This window comes from Peromyscus maniculatus, chromosome 23 (assembly GCF_049852395.1).
Source record: "Peromyscus maniculatus bairdii isolate BWxNUB_F1_BW_parent chromosome 23, HU_Pman_BW_mat_3.1, whole genome shotgun sequence".
In the NCBI taxonomy this organism is placed as follows: Eukaryota; Metazoa; Chordata; class Mammalia; order Rodentia; family Cricetidae; genus Peromyscus; species Peromyscus maniculatus.
Genome location: NC_134874.1, coordinates 32,472,592 through 32,490,145, shown reverse-complemented (window position 1 = coordinate 32,490,145; position 17,554 = coordinate 32,472,592). Strand labels below are relative to the sequence as shown.

At 41.8% G+C, this 17,554-nt stretch overlaps 1 protein-coding gene across 1 annotated transcript in view; it reads right to left on the bottom strand.

Moving 5' to 3' along the window:
• LOC143270578 (uncharacterized) overlaps positions 1–17,554 on the bottom strand; it is a 96,297-nt gene that overhangs the window by 27,652 nt on the left and 51,091 nt on the right. The window contains exons 19-23 of the mRNA XM_076561003.1: positions 12,115–12,182; positions 11,359–11,383; positions 5,601–5,668; positions 4,841–4,865; positions 1,375–1,482 (exon numbers count right to left, since the gene is read on the bottom strand). Of these exons, the coding sequence (XP_076417118.1) occupies positions 1,375–1,482; positions 4,841–4,865; positions 5,601–5,668; positions 11,359–11,383; positions 12,115–12,182 (294 nt within the window). The remainder of the gene's footprint in view (positions 1–1,374; positions 1,483–4,840; positions 4,866–5,600; positions 5,669–11,358; positions 11,384–12,114; positions 12,183–17,554) is intronic.

The following is a 17,554-nucleotide window of genomic DNA, read 5'->3' as shown; positions in this document are numbered from 1 at the left end:
CACATAGGCTGGGAATGAGCTACACATTAACACTAGGCACTTCTTTGCAGTATATTGCAGATGTGGTAGTTCTGTCAGACATTTTACCAACACTGTACCCTGTTGGTGGCACATGAAGAAGGAGTTAACAGTGAACAGAGGACTATGCATGGACAGCTACAAGTCCTGAAGGAAGAAATGGAAGGGCTCTGTTCTTCCTTTATCATTGGGCTTACTCTGCAAGACTATCACCTACAAGACTATCTTGTTCCTTAGAGTAAAAGAGAGAATACTGTTCCTCACCAGCCACATTGTCTCTATCACAGGTAAGTACACAAAGTGAACACAACACTTCATGGGCACTGTCATGGTGAATCTCAACAGTCAATTGGATGATACCCAGTACTGGGCAGCAAGTGTGAGATTAGAGCAGTTTAGTTTAGGTGAGGTGGAAAGACTACTGAACTCTACATGACATCATGGCTTAGGAAGGGATCAAGGATATATAAAAAGGTAAGCTGAGCATGAGCATTAAATCTTCTGGTCACTGACAGGTTATAATGGGACTCTGCCACAGACTCCTGCCTGTATATATAATTACCCTGTGTTACAGTCTATAAGCTGAGACTATATTCAAAAAAAGTACCACTTCCCTTTTAGGTTATCTTCACAGGAATTTTTAACAACAACTGAACAAATTATTCAGACAGGCAGAAGTAAAATTCAGAGCTAGTAACTGAATCCCAAACCCTGAAAGTTTGGTAGTATCACGGACTTAAAGAATAAATGTTCTGGGGAAATGTGTACAAAGGAGAGGAGGATAAGCAAAGCACATTTAATAGCACACTCTGCTCACTTTCCATCATGTCCCTGTAATTGGAATAGAACAAGAACCTTCTATTTTCCTTGTCCTTAATGAAATCTTTACCACATTCCTAACTCAAAGACAATGCATAACATGACCACTAGTGGACCCTTGCTCATTGATTCAAACCAGGTACACTGATCCAAATTCACTGAGTTGAATTTCACCCTCAGTCATGTGACATTGGAACAATGTGCCTTGAGGAACATCAGCTCTACTCCATCTGCATTACCCACATGTGGGAGAAAGGATTAGAGGGTGGTGCAACCATTCCTGTCTACAGCAGGTGAAGCCACCCTGACTCATACTAATGAGCCTCAGTTTCCACCAGTTCATGCTATTGAATGAGAGCCAAAGGTGACATCAGATGCATTTTAAAATCTGTAGTTGTGTTTACATTGAAGACTTAGATATATTGGAATTATCCTACATAGGGAAATAGTCTTAAGCTTCTCTTTAGATTTACATATAAAGAAAATGATTATCACCACATTACACAACTGGACAGAATTACAGAATTCACAACATACCTTTTTCATTAGGAATTTCTATAGAATAAAATTTACAGATTTCTGGTGTCATCACATCTGTATGCGGTATTGCTTGTCTTTGCTGAATTCTCTTCAATAAAGGAGAAACTGGGAATGCATCGAGAATAGAGTTTCATGTCAGCCTCATGGCAGAAAAACAGAGGAAACTAACAACTGTGTGTTTGTACATTTGATCTGATTGCTTGTTTCCGGGTACAGTCATCAAAGTGAGATTGTGCTTCAGGAGGATCACTGAATAGTGTACAACCAGTTAAGCATTACATGAACATGACAAGTAAAATCTAATTTATGTGGAAATACAGAAGGAAGAGCCCCATGACTGAACACACTTTGTGAGTGTGGTGCCAGAGCAGAGTGGTATCACTCTAATCCTTCTTAGAGCCCATGACACCCTTGCAATGGCTCCATTCACCGCTGTTCACTAAGACCCTAAGAATTTCTTAAGGACTACCCACAGGACTCACTAGGCTAAAACAGATCTTTGAAATGTATACTGTAGGAAAAAGCACAGGCATTCAGAAGTGCCCTGTGATGTCTGTGAGATACCAGAAGACTTCAGCTACACAGGAGTAACTGAATTCAGACAAACTGTTTCATTTACTCTAGAACACTGGAGAACTGCTATTCTTCATTCTTTGACTACCCCTTATATAATAGTACATCTCATAGACAATGTATGGCATTGTCCATGGGAGGTAGGAAGGTAAGAAGCTTTGAAAACTTGTGACATTTCACACAATGGAGCAGTAACAGCTGCATTTGTGTGCCAGTGACGACCTCTCCTGACAGAAACAACTGACAGGAGACATGCTCTGCCAGGCAGTCCCTGACTCCAAGTGTGAGCTTAGTCCCAAATGAGCTGTGGGATTCCTGGATCAGTAAACAGCACCTTCCTCTATCATCCTCAACCTGCCACTGGCCTCTCAGTGACTGAGTCTGAACCTCCGGAACAAAATTGGGAGGGTACCAATGCTTCCAGGCTCCAAGTCAATCTAGACCAAGTTGTCACGTGGAAGTTGGGAGGAAAGGAAACTCTTTTAATCACATCAAACCTGCATAAACCCTCATCAGGAAGAGGCTGGAAAAGCAGCCTGGTGCCATTGTAGGTGACAGATGTCCCCTGAAATTGTGTGGACAATCTGAACTGAGTTCAGCTAACAGAATGGTAGTCTACACAGGCTACGTGTGAGTTTGCAAGATGCTGCTCATCTATTCTTCATGAAAGTTCTGTTTCTCCAGAATCTTCTCCCACACACAGACACACGGGCAATGGAAAAAGTCCTACTCCCCTCTGTTGTTTTCTTTTCACTTTTTTTTAGAGAAACGGTCTCTGGCCGACAGTGATCTCAATGTCACTTTGTAGAAATGGATGTCTTTGAACTTAAAATTCTCCCATCAGCACCTCTGAAGGAGGTTTATAAAGCTATACAACCACAGCACATCTTTTGCATACTGGGAGCTCACACCCGAGGCCTTAGAAATGGTAGGTATGCAATGAACCACATTCTCTCTCAAGAACTAGCTCTTCTTTGCCAAAGGCCTTCATAGCACATGCCTGAGCAAATATACAGAAACCATTTTGCAAATAACGATGCTCTTCTTACTCCTACCTGCTGCCTGTGGTCCCCCTAGTGTTCCCACTCACAGGCAGTATGGACACTGACTACCAGTGAGCAGAAGTCCCCTTGGAGCCCAGAGTCTAGCTCACATTTAAAAACCTGTTGCCAGGAGCTAAGGAGACCAGAGGTTAACATCCCCTGCTGTTCCTGCAGAGGACACAGGTCTGGTTGGTTTCTAACACAGAAAAAACAGCTCAAAATAGTCTATAACTCCAGTTGCTAGAAACCATACAGCTAATTTGAGTCTGCATATGTATCATAGATACAAATGGTGCACATACATTCATACAGGTGAACACTCATATACCCAAAATGAAAATAAATATATCTTTAAAAACGTCCTCCTATTAGGAAAATGTGTCAGCTCAGATCCAGAGCCAAGAGGTAACTGGAGTTCCTAGTGGACACTGTTGTTAAGATGAGTGTCTCTTTTGTGCTCATGCTATTGGTTTTTTTTTTTGCTAAATCATTTATTTCTTTTTGATATATAGTACTTTCATTTTTTCTATTAAAATCTTGATCTTAAATTTGCATGAGAGAATTTTTAAATTTTTCATTTTTTCCCTTTTGTTGGAAATGGATTTTTTTCATACAATATTCCAAATTATAGTTTCTCCTCCCCTTGTTCCTGCCAGTTCCTCCCAATCTCCCATCTCATTTGGATCCATTCTGTCTGTCTCCCACTAGAAAAAAATTTCTGAAAGATAACAACCAAACATGACAAAAGAAATATAAGATATAGAAAAACCATCATATCAAACTATTTCTTTAAAAAATCTTTTTTTTGATATTATAATAAGGACATCATTTCCCACACCTGTTTCTCAATGAAAACCCTCCTCTAGACCCATAAACCTTTCCTTGCTCTCTTTCAAAACATGGCTCCTTTTCTCACTAACTGGAGTGTGTGTGTGTGTGTGTGTGTGTGTGTGTGTGTGTGTGTGTTCCAAATCAAATAAATAGAACCTGATCAGTATACATAATATTACTTTTATGCTTTATATGTATATGTGTTCAGGGCTGAGCATTGTATAAACAATTGTTGTGCTCTTTTTCTGAGAAGTGTTTCTTCCATTTTTCATTAGTTCTTACTGGATTAATCCATGTACTATAAAATTCTAAATGAAACACACCTGCCCCATCTCGCCATGCAGTATCTGTTTCCCATTCTCAGAATCAGTGATCTGACTAGAAGCCTGTGTGCTTTCTAACCTTTCATTCTTCGGAATGTCTGTATGTAGATGAGAAGTAATGCCCTGGGCTCTCTGTGGTAGTCACTACAGGGTCCTGATCTCTGCAGTTTTGACCTATTGAAGGCAGATACTGGGATGTTCCAAGTTAGGGATTACCAAGTGCTGGGGCTATAGAAGGTCTCTTCATCTCCATGGACAGCCTCATCACTTATCTCTGTGCCATGGTTTATTCTTTCACAGAGTAGCACACAAACAAATAAATGTACTGCATATGATGGGCTTTGAACATATATACTTTATAAAGGTCAAGTGTGTATCCTAATAGGGTAATTCAACAGCTTGTCCCTGTAGATTGGACTGAGCAATTGGGATACCTATCTTGGGAAAAAACAGATTTAGATGTGGCCTGGTGTACACCATTCCAGACTAACTACAGGCATCATAGCTGAATCCAGTGCACATGGACAAATGCCTCCACTATTTTTTTAACTTAGAGACCCACTTTTTAAAAAATACAGTCCAAATGCTTCCCAGTGTCATAGATCACAGTGGCTGGTTAGATATAAGGATACCAAGTATTTACACAGTTCATTTCTAAAACGTGTCTTAGGAAAAAGATTCCATAATACATACTTCGTCTTCGATTTCTGCAATGCACCTGAAATGTAAAGAAAAGAAAACAGTCTGTGGCCTAGGTCATGATGAGTTCTGTTTGCATGGGACATTGAAACACATATCAACATGGTATAATGCAAATCAAAGTGGGAAAGAGTCTTCAAATAAAAGACTCTGCTTTAGTATATCATATGATGGTGTCACAAAAGAACTGGGGTTCCTCACTTGTACCTCTTCCCACTTTTGCTGGTTCCCACACCAGATCAAGAGGCACTATCTGTTTGGTCTCTGCTGCATGTTCCCTAAGCCACACTGCAACATGCTGGAGCATCTTTATGATACTGCTATGAAATTAACCCTGCCACAATGTAGCCTCAAATATTTATACTAATGCTCATGTGTTAAAAGTCTAACCACCTGCAACCCCACACTAGACATAAGAAGCTTGCTCCATATGACTGTTGTGGAACATACTGCATGGAAATTGAGGGGATCTGAAGTGCCTGACAACTTCTAAACCAAAACTTTAAGTTTTATCTAAAGAGAACCTTTTTTCTCCAGAAGAAAAGGCCTGCTCACAAGACTGATAATTAACACTGGATGCTTTGATGCTCTATTCAGTTTGGACCAGGCTGGTACAATTCTTCTTCTCCCCTTCCTAAGCTAACTCTCTAATACCCATGATGCCTGCTCAGTTTTGTTGTTCAGTGGGATATCCTCTGAAACTTAAGATCACTAAAGTAACCTTTCTATTTTAGAGAGAAAAAGGCTCTCTTACCTCCGATGAATTTTCTTCTGTCATTGTGCGGCCATCTGGTCTAAGTGTGTCATCATTTTCTGGTATAACTAGGGGGAGAGAAAGTCATGAGCTTGCAGACTGTCAGCTCTTGGTCCTGCTTCCTACCTATGTAGCATCTTTGCTTGATGTGGGTAAAAGTGCATGGACTTAGGACATGTGACTAGACCTACTGAACAGGATTGTTGGGCAGCTGCTGAACCGTCTTCCCTTGAAGGAAATTAAAGCAGAGAAAGACCAGGAGAGATATGAGTAAGAGATTTGTTGCATTTCTAGACAGTGGACACCCAAAGCAACATAAAATAATCTGTCTTTGATTGTGTATTGTTAAATTAACATTTTCACATGTATTCTGTTTGGAGGGCCACTTGTGAGGTCTCATTTTGGGTGTGGAGGTCAGTGGATAGCTTGTGGGATCTGTTCCTCCCCTTTTGCCAGGTGTGTTCTGAGTTTCTAATCCAGGTCATTGGGCTTAGAGAAGGCATCGATATCCTTGGAAAGAAGAATTTTATCCTTCCCTGTGACCAAACTTGTGTTTAAACTTTAGTGTTTGTGTTTACAATTTTCATCATTCCAATTTCAGGTAAGAGTTGACAGATGAAGACGGCAGGAATACAATCTTTTATGTAGTAAAAGTCTCACATGAAACTCTCAACTTGGAAAGAAGAGAATCACTATGAAGGAAGCAGCTGTATAGGATGTCAGCATTTTACTCCAAGATCAAAAAACATAAAGAAATTTGTATGGACTAGGAAGAGAATCGCAAGCTAAGAGCAGAACTAGAAATACAAAAGAAACTCCAGGACTTAGAAGATGTGTAACGATAGAATGTTGGCAGATAAATGCCTAGTGATATATGAGAGTGCTTTCATTAGCCACTCTCAAGAAAAAAACCCATGAACTACTAGGAGAAGCAAAGACCATTTTGAAAGATGAAATAGGCAACTTTGAATCCAGAGTGACATCCATTCAGCAGGTGTTAGCACATCTGAAAGTTCAGTTGGATGCAAAATTATCCTTCAACATAACCAGTGAGGCTGATGAAAAGGAATCATATCAGCATACATTTAAAATATTTGTCTATCTTTTATGGAGCTGTGGGTTGTAGTCTGGTTAACTTTGCTTTACTTCTGGTATCTTCTAATGAGTGAGTAAATACCAGAGATGCTAGATAACAAGGAGGACCCTAAAAGGGACATGAGGAACGCCCTCAGAAGGGGAAATAGATGAGAAACCTGGGGGTTAGGGTGGGACAATGGAAAGTAGGGATATGGGATCGGGGCATGGGGAAATGGGACGGTTGAGCAGGGGATGGGATGGGTAGCATGGGAGAGCAATGAAAGAGATAACTTGATAGAGGAAGACATCATGGGGATAGGGAGAAACCTGGTCAGGGAAGTTCCCTGGAATCCACAGGCATGACCCAACTTAGATTACTAACAGTTGTGGAAAGGTTGCCTGAGCTAGCCTACCCTGGTGATCAGATTGGTGACTACCCTAACTGTCATAAAGAGCCTTCATCTAGTAACTGATGGAAACAGATGCAGAGAGCCATGGCCAAGCATGTTCAGTCGAAGAGAGGGAAGAGTAATTCTATGAGCAAGGGGCATCAAGACCATGATGGGAAGACAGATACAACTAAACTAAGCTGGTGGGCACTCATGAACTTTGGACCCACAGCTGTGGATCATGCATGGGAATGGACTGGGCCTTTGCCTGGGCAAGACCGTTGTGTAGCTTGGTGTGTTTCATGGCACCCTGACAGTGGGAATAGGATCTATCCCTGGAGCATGAACTGGCTTTTGGAGCCCATTGCCCATGGTAGGGACACCTTTAACAGCCTTGATGAAAGGGGAGAGGTGTGGACCTGCCTCAGCTGAATGTTCTGGGCTTTGCTGACTCTCCATGGGAGGCCATACATTTTTGATGGAGGGGATGAGGGTTAGGCTGGGGGAAAAGACGGAAGAGGGAGGAATGAGGGACAAATTTGTGGTTTGTATGTGAAATGAATAAAGAGATTCCTAAAAAGATGTTTGTCTAGCACACTCAAGCATTGATTTTAATGATAATTTCCATTCTTCAAAGGACTTGGAGGGGAGTTTTAATCATTTCATTTCATTAATGGAAATCTGTGTATTTAACGTATATTGCTTCTTTTTTCATATATTCAGAGGAGACAATATTCATGTATCCATTTATATCATAAGTATATCAATTTTAGTAGGTTCATGTGATATTCATAAAATCAGCTAAACCAACAACAGCGAGAATTTTAGATTTAATAAACATTGTGTAGGTAATTGCTTTCTAATGATTGATGGTCTTATGAGTGAAGTAAACACTCGAATTGAGCAAGTGAAATGTTACATAAATCAGTTCCAATGCAATAGAGACCCAAGAAAACAATCTCTGCAATGAGCAATGACATGGAAACTCAAGCAAATCATGCAAGTGATTAAGTATCTCAATGGTGGCATGATATTTGGCAAAAATTAACTTTACTACAACTTTAACCACAAATTGTTATGATTTTATTGTAATTGTGCACATGCCATTCAGATTTCTTGTTCATGGGTATGCATGAATGTGCATGTGTGAGTGTAGTTTTGATCATAGGTGTGGATTAGATGCATTTGCTTGGTTGTAGGTAAGTGTTCGTGTGCATGGATGTGAGAGGAGGGTGTGGACTATCCTGCATTAGTCCACACACTCAGTTACCACCTGCCCTCCATTCTGATCCCCTAGTGTCAGAACCCACAGTGGTGGTATTGGCAGGGGTCATCCTCCATAGTCCTTCCTGCCTAGCTTTATGAAGGACCCTCAACCTAATGCCAAAACAGGTATGGACACAGGCAAGTGCCCCATACCCAGGCTCTCTGGAGTATTCTAAAACTATTCTAAACCTGTTCTATCATATAGTGCTACTAACCCATGAAGGCCCTCTATGCCCAGACCCAGGCAGATTTATCAACTCTCTTATGAGTCTGAATCACTTCTCTCCTTCCATTCCACCCACCAGCAGGCCCAGACCCAGAAAGGCAGCACATGTGTAAGCCCTTTTCCTAACTGTGACCCATGATACTCACTCTTCACCCTGTGTGACTATGCCACACCAAACAGATTATGGAGGCCAATACTAGGTCCATCTTTTGAAATCTCACCCAGGACCCTTAACTCATCCCACCACTTAGTCTCAGACACAAGTGGTAGCCAGATCCATGCATAGAAGTCGTACATTTTTGGCAAGGCCTAGGTGAAGGCCATATGTGTTGTCTTTAAAAAAAGCACTAAAGGTGGATACTTCTCAGAGGCGTCTGCCTTTCCATGCAAAATGAGGGTGTCTGTACATGAGGCTGCCTGCAGCACAGCTACAGACGGGTATAAAGTAGAGACAGTGTCAAGGAAGTTAACAGACATTGCACTAATTGGTGTCAGTGCATTAGGTGTTCGAGAGTTCCAAATTGACCATCAAAAGTCAGTGGTTTGGCTTTGTCACTTTCCATAAATTTTAGAAAAATTTCCTTCAGTTTTTTTTATAATTTAGTTATTCTTTTACATTAATCTGATTAGGAAATCTTTCCTAGCTGATTTTAGACTCAACTCTTCCCTCTCTTTTCTCATATTCAAGTGCATTAGGTGTTCAACAGCAGGCTTTCATCTCTACCCACCAGTAACATAAGAGACTCAGATGGGCATTCTTTTGAGCAATGTTTCAATGTTCCCAGGTTGAAAGAATATCCCACACCTTGATGTATTACCAGATGCAGTGTCTATAACACTAAGTATCCCAGAGGTAGGTACCAGAGAAGGGAGGAGGAAGATAATGGGGGTAGAGACTGCTCCTAGATCTAGGAGGGACACCTTGTTCAGAAGCAATAGCTGCTGAGTTTAAGGAGAGGAGACACATTGTATTAAGGCTACTGAGATTGTCTATGAAAAGGAGCCAAGGCCAAAGTAGTTCAATGAGACAATGCAGAAGATCAGACAGACTTGTAAAGATCAAAGTCCATCAACCTACCAAAGACGGGAGAGCCTGGAGGAAACACACTTGTCAGATATGAACTCATTTCTGCCCAAAGACCACCATGTCAGATACTCGAGTACAAAGTCATAAATATACAAAACATAGAGGACAGACACAGCCTGTGGCAAGATGTGTGTCAAGAAGGTTGCTCCCCAATTGCTCATGTCCTTCAACCCTTGGAACATGGGTATTAGCTTATGGGAACTTCCTAAGGCACCATCTGTATCTTGGAATCAGAATCAAGAATGCATGAAAAACAGCCTAGACCGGGGTCAGAGATCAGACCTCTCCTCACTCATAAGGTCAGAGGCTCAAGAATGAAGGACAAGTCTCTGACCTCCTTTACACCTCAGTCATCCTGCATGGAGTCTAAAATGAGGCACACGGGCTGGGAAAGAGCTACACATTAACACTAGGCCTTTCTTTGCCAGTATATTGCAGATGTGGTAGTTCTGTCAGACATTTTACCCAGCACTCTACACTGTTGGTGCCACATGAAGCAGGAGTTAAAAGTGAACCGAGGACTATGCATGAACTGCTACAAGTCCTGAAGGAAGAAATGGAAGGGCTCTGTTCTTCCTTTATCATTGGGCTTACTCTGCAAGACTATCACCTACAAGACTATCTTGTTCCTTAGAGTAAAAGAGAGAATACTGTTCCTCACCAGCCACATTGTCTCTATCACAGGTAAGTACACAAAGTGAACACAACACTTCATGGGCACTGTCATGGTGAATCTCAACAGTCAATTGGATGATACCCAGTACTTGGCAGCAAGTGTGAGATTAGAGCAGTTTAGTTTAGGTGAGGTGGAAAGACTACTGAACTCTGCATGACATCATGGCTTAGGAAGGGATCAAGGATATATAAAAAGGTAAGCTGAGCATGAGCATTAAATCTTCTGGTCGCTGACATGTTATAATGGGACTCTGCCACAGACTCCTGCCTGTATATATAATTACCCTGTGTTACAGCCTATAAGCTGAGACTATATTGAAAAATCTACCATTTCCCTTTTAGGTTATCTTCACTGGAATTTTTAACAACAACTGAACAAATTATTCAGACAGGCAAAAGTAAAATGCAGAGCTAGTAACTGAATCCCAAACCCTGAAAGTTTGGTAGTATCACGGACTTAAAGAATAAATGTTCTGGGGAAATGTGTACAAAGGAGAGGAGGATAAGCAAAGCACATTTAATAGCACACTCTGCTCACTTTCCATCATGTCCCTGTAATTGGAATAGAACAAGAACCTTCTATTTTCCTTGTCCTTAATGAAATCTTTACCACATTCCTAACTCAAAGACAATGCATAACATGACCATTAGTGGACCCTTGCTCATTGATTCAAACCAGGTACACTGATCCAAATTCACTGAGTTGAATTTCACCCTCAGTCATGAGACATTGGAACAAGGTGCCTTGAGGAACATCAGCTCTACTCCATCTGCATCACCCACATGTGGGAGAAAGAATTAGAGGGTGGTGCACCCATTCCAGACTAACTACAGGCATTGTAGCTGATTCCAGGGCATATGGAAAAATGCCTCTAGAATTTTGTTTTTAACTTAGAGGCCCACTTTTTAAAATGTACAGTCCAAATGCTTCCCAATAGGTGGCATAGATCACAGTGCCTGGTTAGACATTAGGATACCCAGTATTTATACAATTCATTTCTAAAAGGTGTCTTAAGAAAGAGATTCCATAATACATACCTCGTCTTCGGTTTCTGCAATTTACCTGAAATGTAAAGAAAAGAAAACAGTCTGTGGCCTAGGTCATGATGAGTTCTGTTTACATGGGTCCTTGAAACACATATGAACATGATATAATGCCAATCAAAGTGGGAAAGAGTCTTCAAATAAAAGACTCTGCTTTAGTATATATGATGGTGTCACAAAAGAACTGGGGTTCCTCACTTGTACCTCTTCCCACTTTTGCTGGTTCCCACACCAGATCAAGAGGCACTATCTGTTTGGTCTCTGCTGCGTGTTCCCTAAGCCACACTGCAACATGCTGGAGCATCTTTATGATCCTGCTATGAAATTAACCCTGCCACAATGTAGCTTCAATTATTTACACTAATGCTCATGTATTAAAAGTCTAACCACCTACAACCCCACACTAGACATAAGAAGCTTGCTCCATATGACTGTTGTGGAACATACTGCATGGAAATTGAGAGGATCTGAAGTGCCTGACAACTTCTAAACCAAAACTTTAAGTTTTATCTAAAGAGAACCTTTTTTCTCCAGAAGAAAAGGCCTGCTCACAAGACTGATAATTAACACTGGATGCTTTGATGCTCTATTCAGTTTGGACCAGGCTGGTACAATTCTTCTTCTCCCCTTCCAAACTAACTCTCTAATACCCATGATGCCTGCTCAGTTTTGTTTTTCAGTGGGATATCCTCTGAAACGTAAGATCACTAAAGTAACCTTTCTATTTTAGAGAGAAAAAGGCTCTCTTACCTCCGACGAATTTTCTTCTGTCACTGTGCGGCCATCTGGTCTAAGTGTGTCATCATTTTCCGTTAAACCTAGGGGGAGAGAAAGTCATGAGCTTGCAGACTGTCAGCTCTTGGTCCTGCTTCCTACCTATGTAGTATCCTTACTTGATGTGGGTAAAAGTGCATGGACTTAGGACATGTGACTAGACCTACTGAACAGGATTGTTGGGCAGCTGCTGAACCGTCTTCCCTTGAAGGAAATTAAAGCAGAGAAAGACCAGGAGACATATGAGTAAGAGATTTGTTGCATTTCCAGACAGTGGACACCCAAAGCAACATAAAATAATCTGTCTTTGATTGTGTATTGTTAAATTAACATTTTCACATGTATTCTGTTTGGAGGGCCACTTGTGAGGTCTCGTTTTACGTGTGGAGATCAGTGGATAGCTTGTGGAATCTGTTCCTCCCCTTTTGCCAGGTGTGTCCTGAGTTTCAAATCCAGGTCATCGGGCTTGGAGAAGGCATTGATATCCTTGGAAAGAAGAATTTTTTCCTTCCTTATGGCCAAACTTGTGTTTAATTTGTGTGTGTGTTTACAATTTTTTTTTTTTTTGGTTTTTCGAGACAGGGTTTCTCTGTGCAGCTTTGCGCCTTTCCTGGAGCTCACTTGGTAGCCCAGGCTGGCCTCCAACTCACAGAGATCTACCCACCTCTGCCTCCCGAGTGCTGGGATTAAAGGCGTGCGCCACCACCGCCCGGCTGTGTTTACAATTTTTATCATTCCAATTTCAGGTAAGAGTTGACAGATGAGGACGGCAGGAATACAATCTTTTATGTACTAAATGTCTCACATGAAACTCTCAACTTGGAAAGAAGGGAATCACTGTGAAGGAAGCAGCTGTATAGGATGTGAGCATTTTACTCCAAGATCAAAAAACATAAAGAAATTTGCACGGACTAGGAAGAGAATCACAAGCTAAGAGCAGAACTAGAAATACAAAAGACTCCAGGACTTAGAAGATGTGTAACGATGGAATGTTGGCAGATAAATGCCTAGTGATATATGAGAGTGCTTTCATTAGCCACTCTCAAGAAAAAAACCCATGAACTACTAGGAGAAGCAAAGACCATTTTGAAAGATGAAATAGGCAACTTTGAATCCAGAGTGACATCCATTCAGCAGGTGTTAGCACATCTGAAAGTTCAGTTGGATGCAAAAATTGTCCATCAACATAACCAGTGAGGCTGGTGAAAAGGATACATATCAGCATGCATTTAAAATATTTGTCTATCTTCTATGGAGCTGTGGGTTGTAGTTTGGTTAACTTTGCTTTACTTCTGGTATATACTAATGAGTGAGTAAATACCAGAGATGCTAGATAACAAGGAGGACCCTAAAAGGGACATGAGGAACGCCCTCAGAAGGGGAAATAGATGAGAAACCTGGGGGTTAGGGTGGGACAATGGAAAGTAGGGATATGGGATCGGGGCATGGGGAAATGGGACGGTTGAGCAGGGAATGGGATGGGTAGCATGGGAGAGCAATGAAAGAGATAACTTGATAGAAGGAGACATCATGGGGATAGGGAGAAACCTGGTCAGGGAAGTTCCCTGGAATCCACAGGCATGACCCAACTTAGATTACTAACAGTTGTGGAAAGGTTGCCTGAGCTAGCCTACCCTGGTGATCAGATTGGTGACTACCCTAACTGTCATAAAGAGCCTTCATCTAGTAACTGATGGAAACAGATGCAGAGAGCCATGGCCAAGCATGTTCAGTCGAAGAGAGGGAAGAGTAATTCTATGAGCAAGGGGCATCAAGACCATGATGGGAAGACTTACAGATACAACTAAACTAAGCTGGTGGGCACTCATGAACTTTGGACCCACAGATGTGGAATGGGTGGGCATCAAGACCATGATGGGAAGACTTACAGATACAACTAAACTAAGCTGGTGGGCACTCATGAACTTTGGACCCACAGCATGGGAATGGACTGGGCCTTTGCCTGGGCAAGACCGTTGTGTAGCTTGGTGTGTTTCATGGCACCCTGACAGTGGGAATAGGATCTATCCCTGGAGCATGAACTGGCTTTTGGAGCCCATTGCCCATGGTAGGGACACCTTGCACAGCCTTGATGAAAGGGGAGAGGTGTGGACCTGCCTCAGCTGAATGTTCTGGGCTTTGCTGACTCTCCATGGGAGGCCATACATTTTTGATGGAGGGGATGAGGGTTAGGCTGGGGGAAAAGACGGGAGAGGGAGGAATGAGGGACAAATTTGTGTTTGGTATGTGAAATGAATAAATAGTTTCCTAAAAAGATGTTTGTCTAGCACACTCAAGCATTGATTTAAATGATAATTTCCATTCTTCAAAGGACTTGGAGGGGAGTTTTAATCATTTCATTTCATTAATGGAAATCTGTGTATTTAACATATATTGCTTCTTTATTTCAGATGTTGAGAAGGAGACAATATTCATGTTCCATTTATATCATAAGTATATCAATTATAGTAGGTTCATGTGATATTCATAAAATCAGCTAAACCATAACAATGAGAACTTTAGATTTACTAAACATTGTGTAGGTAATTGCTTTCTAATGATTGACGGTCTTATGAGTGAAATAAACACTCGAATTGAGCAAGTGAAATGTTACATAAATCAGTTCCAATGCAATAGAGACCCAAGAAAACAATCTCTGCAATGAGCAATGACATGGAAACTCAAGCAAATCATGCAAGTGATTAAGTATCTCAATGGTGGCATGATATTTGCCAATAATTAAACTTTACTACAACTTTAACCACAAATGGTTATGATTTTATTGTAATTGTGCCACATGCTATTCAGATTTCTTGTTCATGGGTATGCATGAATGTGCATGTGTGAGTGTAGTTTTGATCATAGGTGTGGATTAGATGCATTTGCTTGGTTGTAGGTAAGTGTTCGTGTGCATGGATGTGAGAGGAGGGTGTGGACTATCCTGCATTAGTCCACACACTCAGTTACCACCTGCCCTCCATTCTGATCCCCTAGTGTCAGAACCCTCACTGGTGGTATTGGCAGGGGTCATCCTCCATAGTCCTTCTTGCCTAGCTTTATGAAGGACCCTCAACCTAATGCCAATTCAGGTATGGACACAAGCAATTGCCCCATACCCAGGCTCTCTGGAGTATTCGAAACCTATTCTAAACCTGTTCTATCATAATGTGCTGCCCACCCATGAAGGCCCTCTATTCCCAGACCCAGGCAGATTTATCAACTCTCTTATGAGTCTGAATCACTTCTCTCCTTCCATTCCACCCATCAGCAGGCCCAGACCCAGAAAGGCAGCACATCTGTCAGCCCTTTTGCTGACTGTGACCCATGATACTCACTCTTCACCCTGTGTGACTATGCCACACCAAACAGATTATGGAGGCCAATACTAGGACCATCTTTTGAAATCTCACCCAGGACCCTTAACTCATCCCACCACTTAGTCTCAGACATAAAGTGGTAGCCAGATCCATGAATAGAAGTCATACATTTTTGGCAAGGCCTAGGTGAAGGCCACGTGTTTTGTCTTCAAAAAAGCACTAAAGGTGGATATTTCTCAGAGGCATCTGCCTTTCCATGTAAAAAGAGGGTGTCTGTACATGAGGCTGCCTGCAGCACAGCTACAGACGGGTATAAAGTAGACACAGTGTCAAGGAAATTAGCAGACATTGCACTAATTTGGGTCAGAGCATTAGGTGTTTGAGAGTTCCAAATGGACCATCAAAAGTCAGTGGTTTGGCTTTGTCACTTTCCATAAATTTTGGGACAACTTTTTCAGGGTTTTTTTTTAATGTTATTTAGTTGTTCTTTTACACTAATCTGATTAGGAGACCTTTCCTAGCTGATTTTAGACTCAACTCTTCCCTCTCTTTTTTCATATTCAAGTGTATCAGCTGTTCAACAGCAAGGTTTCTCCTCTACCCACAAGGCAAGGGCATGAGTCAGATAACCTATTAAGATTCAACCGTCTTTCTGGGCATGCAGTCTCCAGAGAAGGTTTCTGTTTTGTCTTCTTCTCTCCAAGTTGTCTTGTGACTCTGATGAGCTTAGTGAGGGAGAGAAAATTATGGAATAAAAGAGACATGGGACATAAGAGACTCAGTTGGGCATTCTTTTGAGCAATGTTTCAATGTTCCCAGGTAGAAAGGATATCACACACCTTGATGCATTACCAGGTGCAGTGTCTACAGGACCCATGATCCCAGAGGAAGGTACCAGAGAAGGGAGGAGGAAGATAATGGGGGTAGAGACTGCTCCTAGATCTAGGAGGGACACCTTGCTCAGAAGCAATAACTGTTGAGTTTAAGGAGAGGAGACACAATGTATTAAGGCTACTGAGATTGTCTGTGAGAAGGAGCCGAGCCCAGAGTTGTTCAATGAGACAATGCAGAAGATCAGACAGACTTGTAAAGATCAAAGTCCATCAACCTACCAAAGAGATGAGAGCCTGGAGGAAACACACTCCTCAGATATGAACTCATTGCCGCCCAAAGACCACCATGTCAGATACTCCAGGAGAAATTCATAAATATACAAACATAGAGGACAGACACAGCCTGTAGCAAGATGTGTGTCAAGAAGGTGGATCCCCAATTGCTCATGTCCTTCAGCTCTTGGCACATGGATATTAGCTTATGGGAACTTCCTAAGACACCATATGTATCTTGGAATCAGAATCAAGAATGCATGAAAAAGAGCCAAGGCAGGGGTCAGAGATCAGATCCCTGCTCACTCATAAGGTCAGAGGCTCAAGGATGAAGGACAAGTCTCTGACCTCCTTTACACTTCAGTCATCCTGCATGGCAGTCCAGGATGAGGCACATAGGCTGGAAATGAGCTACACATTAACACTAGGCCCTTCCTTGCCAGTATATTGCAGATGTGGTCGTTGTGTCAGACTAAACAGCCATTTTACCCAGCAGTCTACCCTGTTGGTGCCACGTGAAGCAGGAGTTAAAAGTGAACAGAGGACTATGCATGGACTGCTACAAGTCCTGAAGGAAGAAATGGAAGGGCTCTGTTCTTCCTTTATCATTGGGCTTACTCTGCTAGACTATCACCTACAGGTTCCTTAGAGTACAAGAGAGAATACTGTTCCTCCCCAGACACAGTGGATCTATCACAGGTAAGGACACAAAGTGAACACAACACTTCATGGGCACTGTCATGGTGAATCTCAACAGTCAATTGGATGATACCCAGTACTGGGCAGCAAGTGTGAGATTAGAGCAGTTTAGGTTAGGTGAGGTGGAAAGACTACTGAACTCTGCATGACATCATGGCTTAGGAAGGGATCAAGGTTATATAAAAAGGTAAGCTGAGCATGAGCATTAAATCTTCTGGTCGCTGACATGTTATAACGGGACTCTGCCACAGATTCCTGCCTGTATATATAATTACCCTGTGTTACAGTCTATAA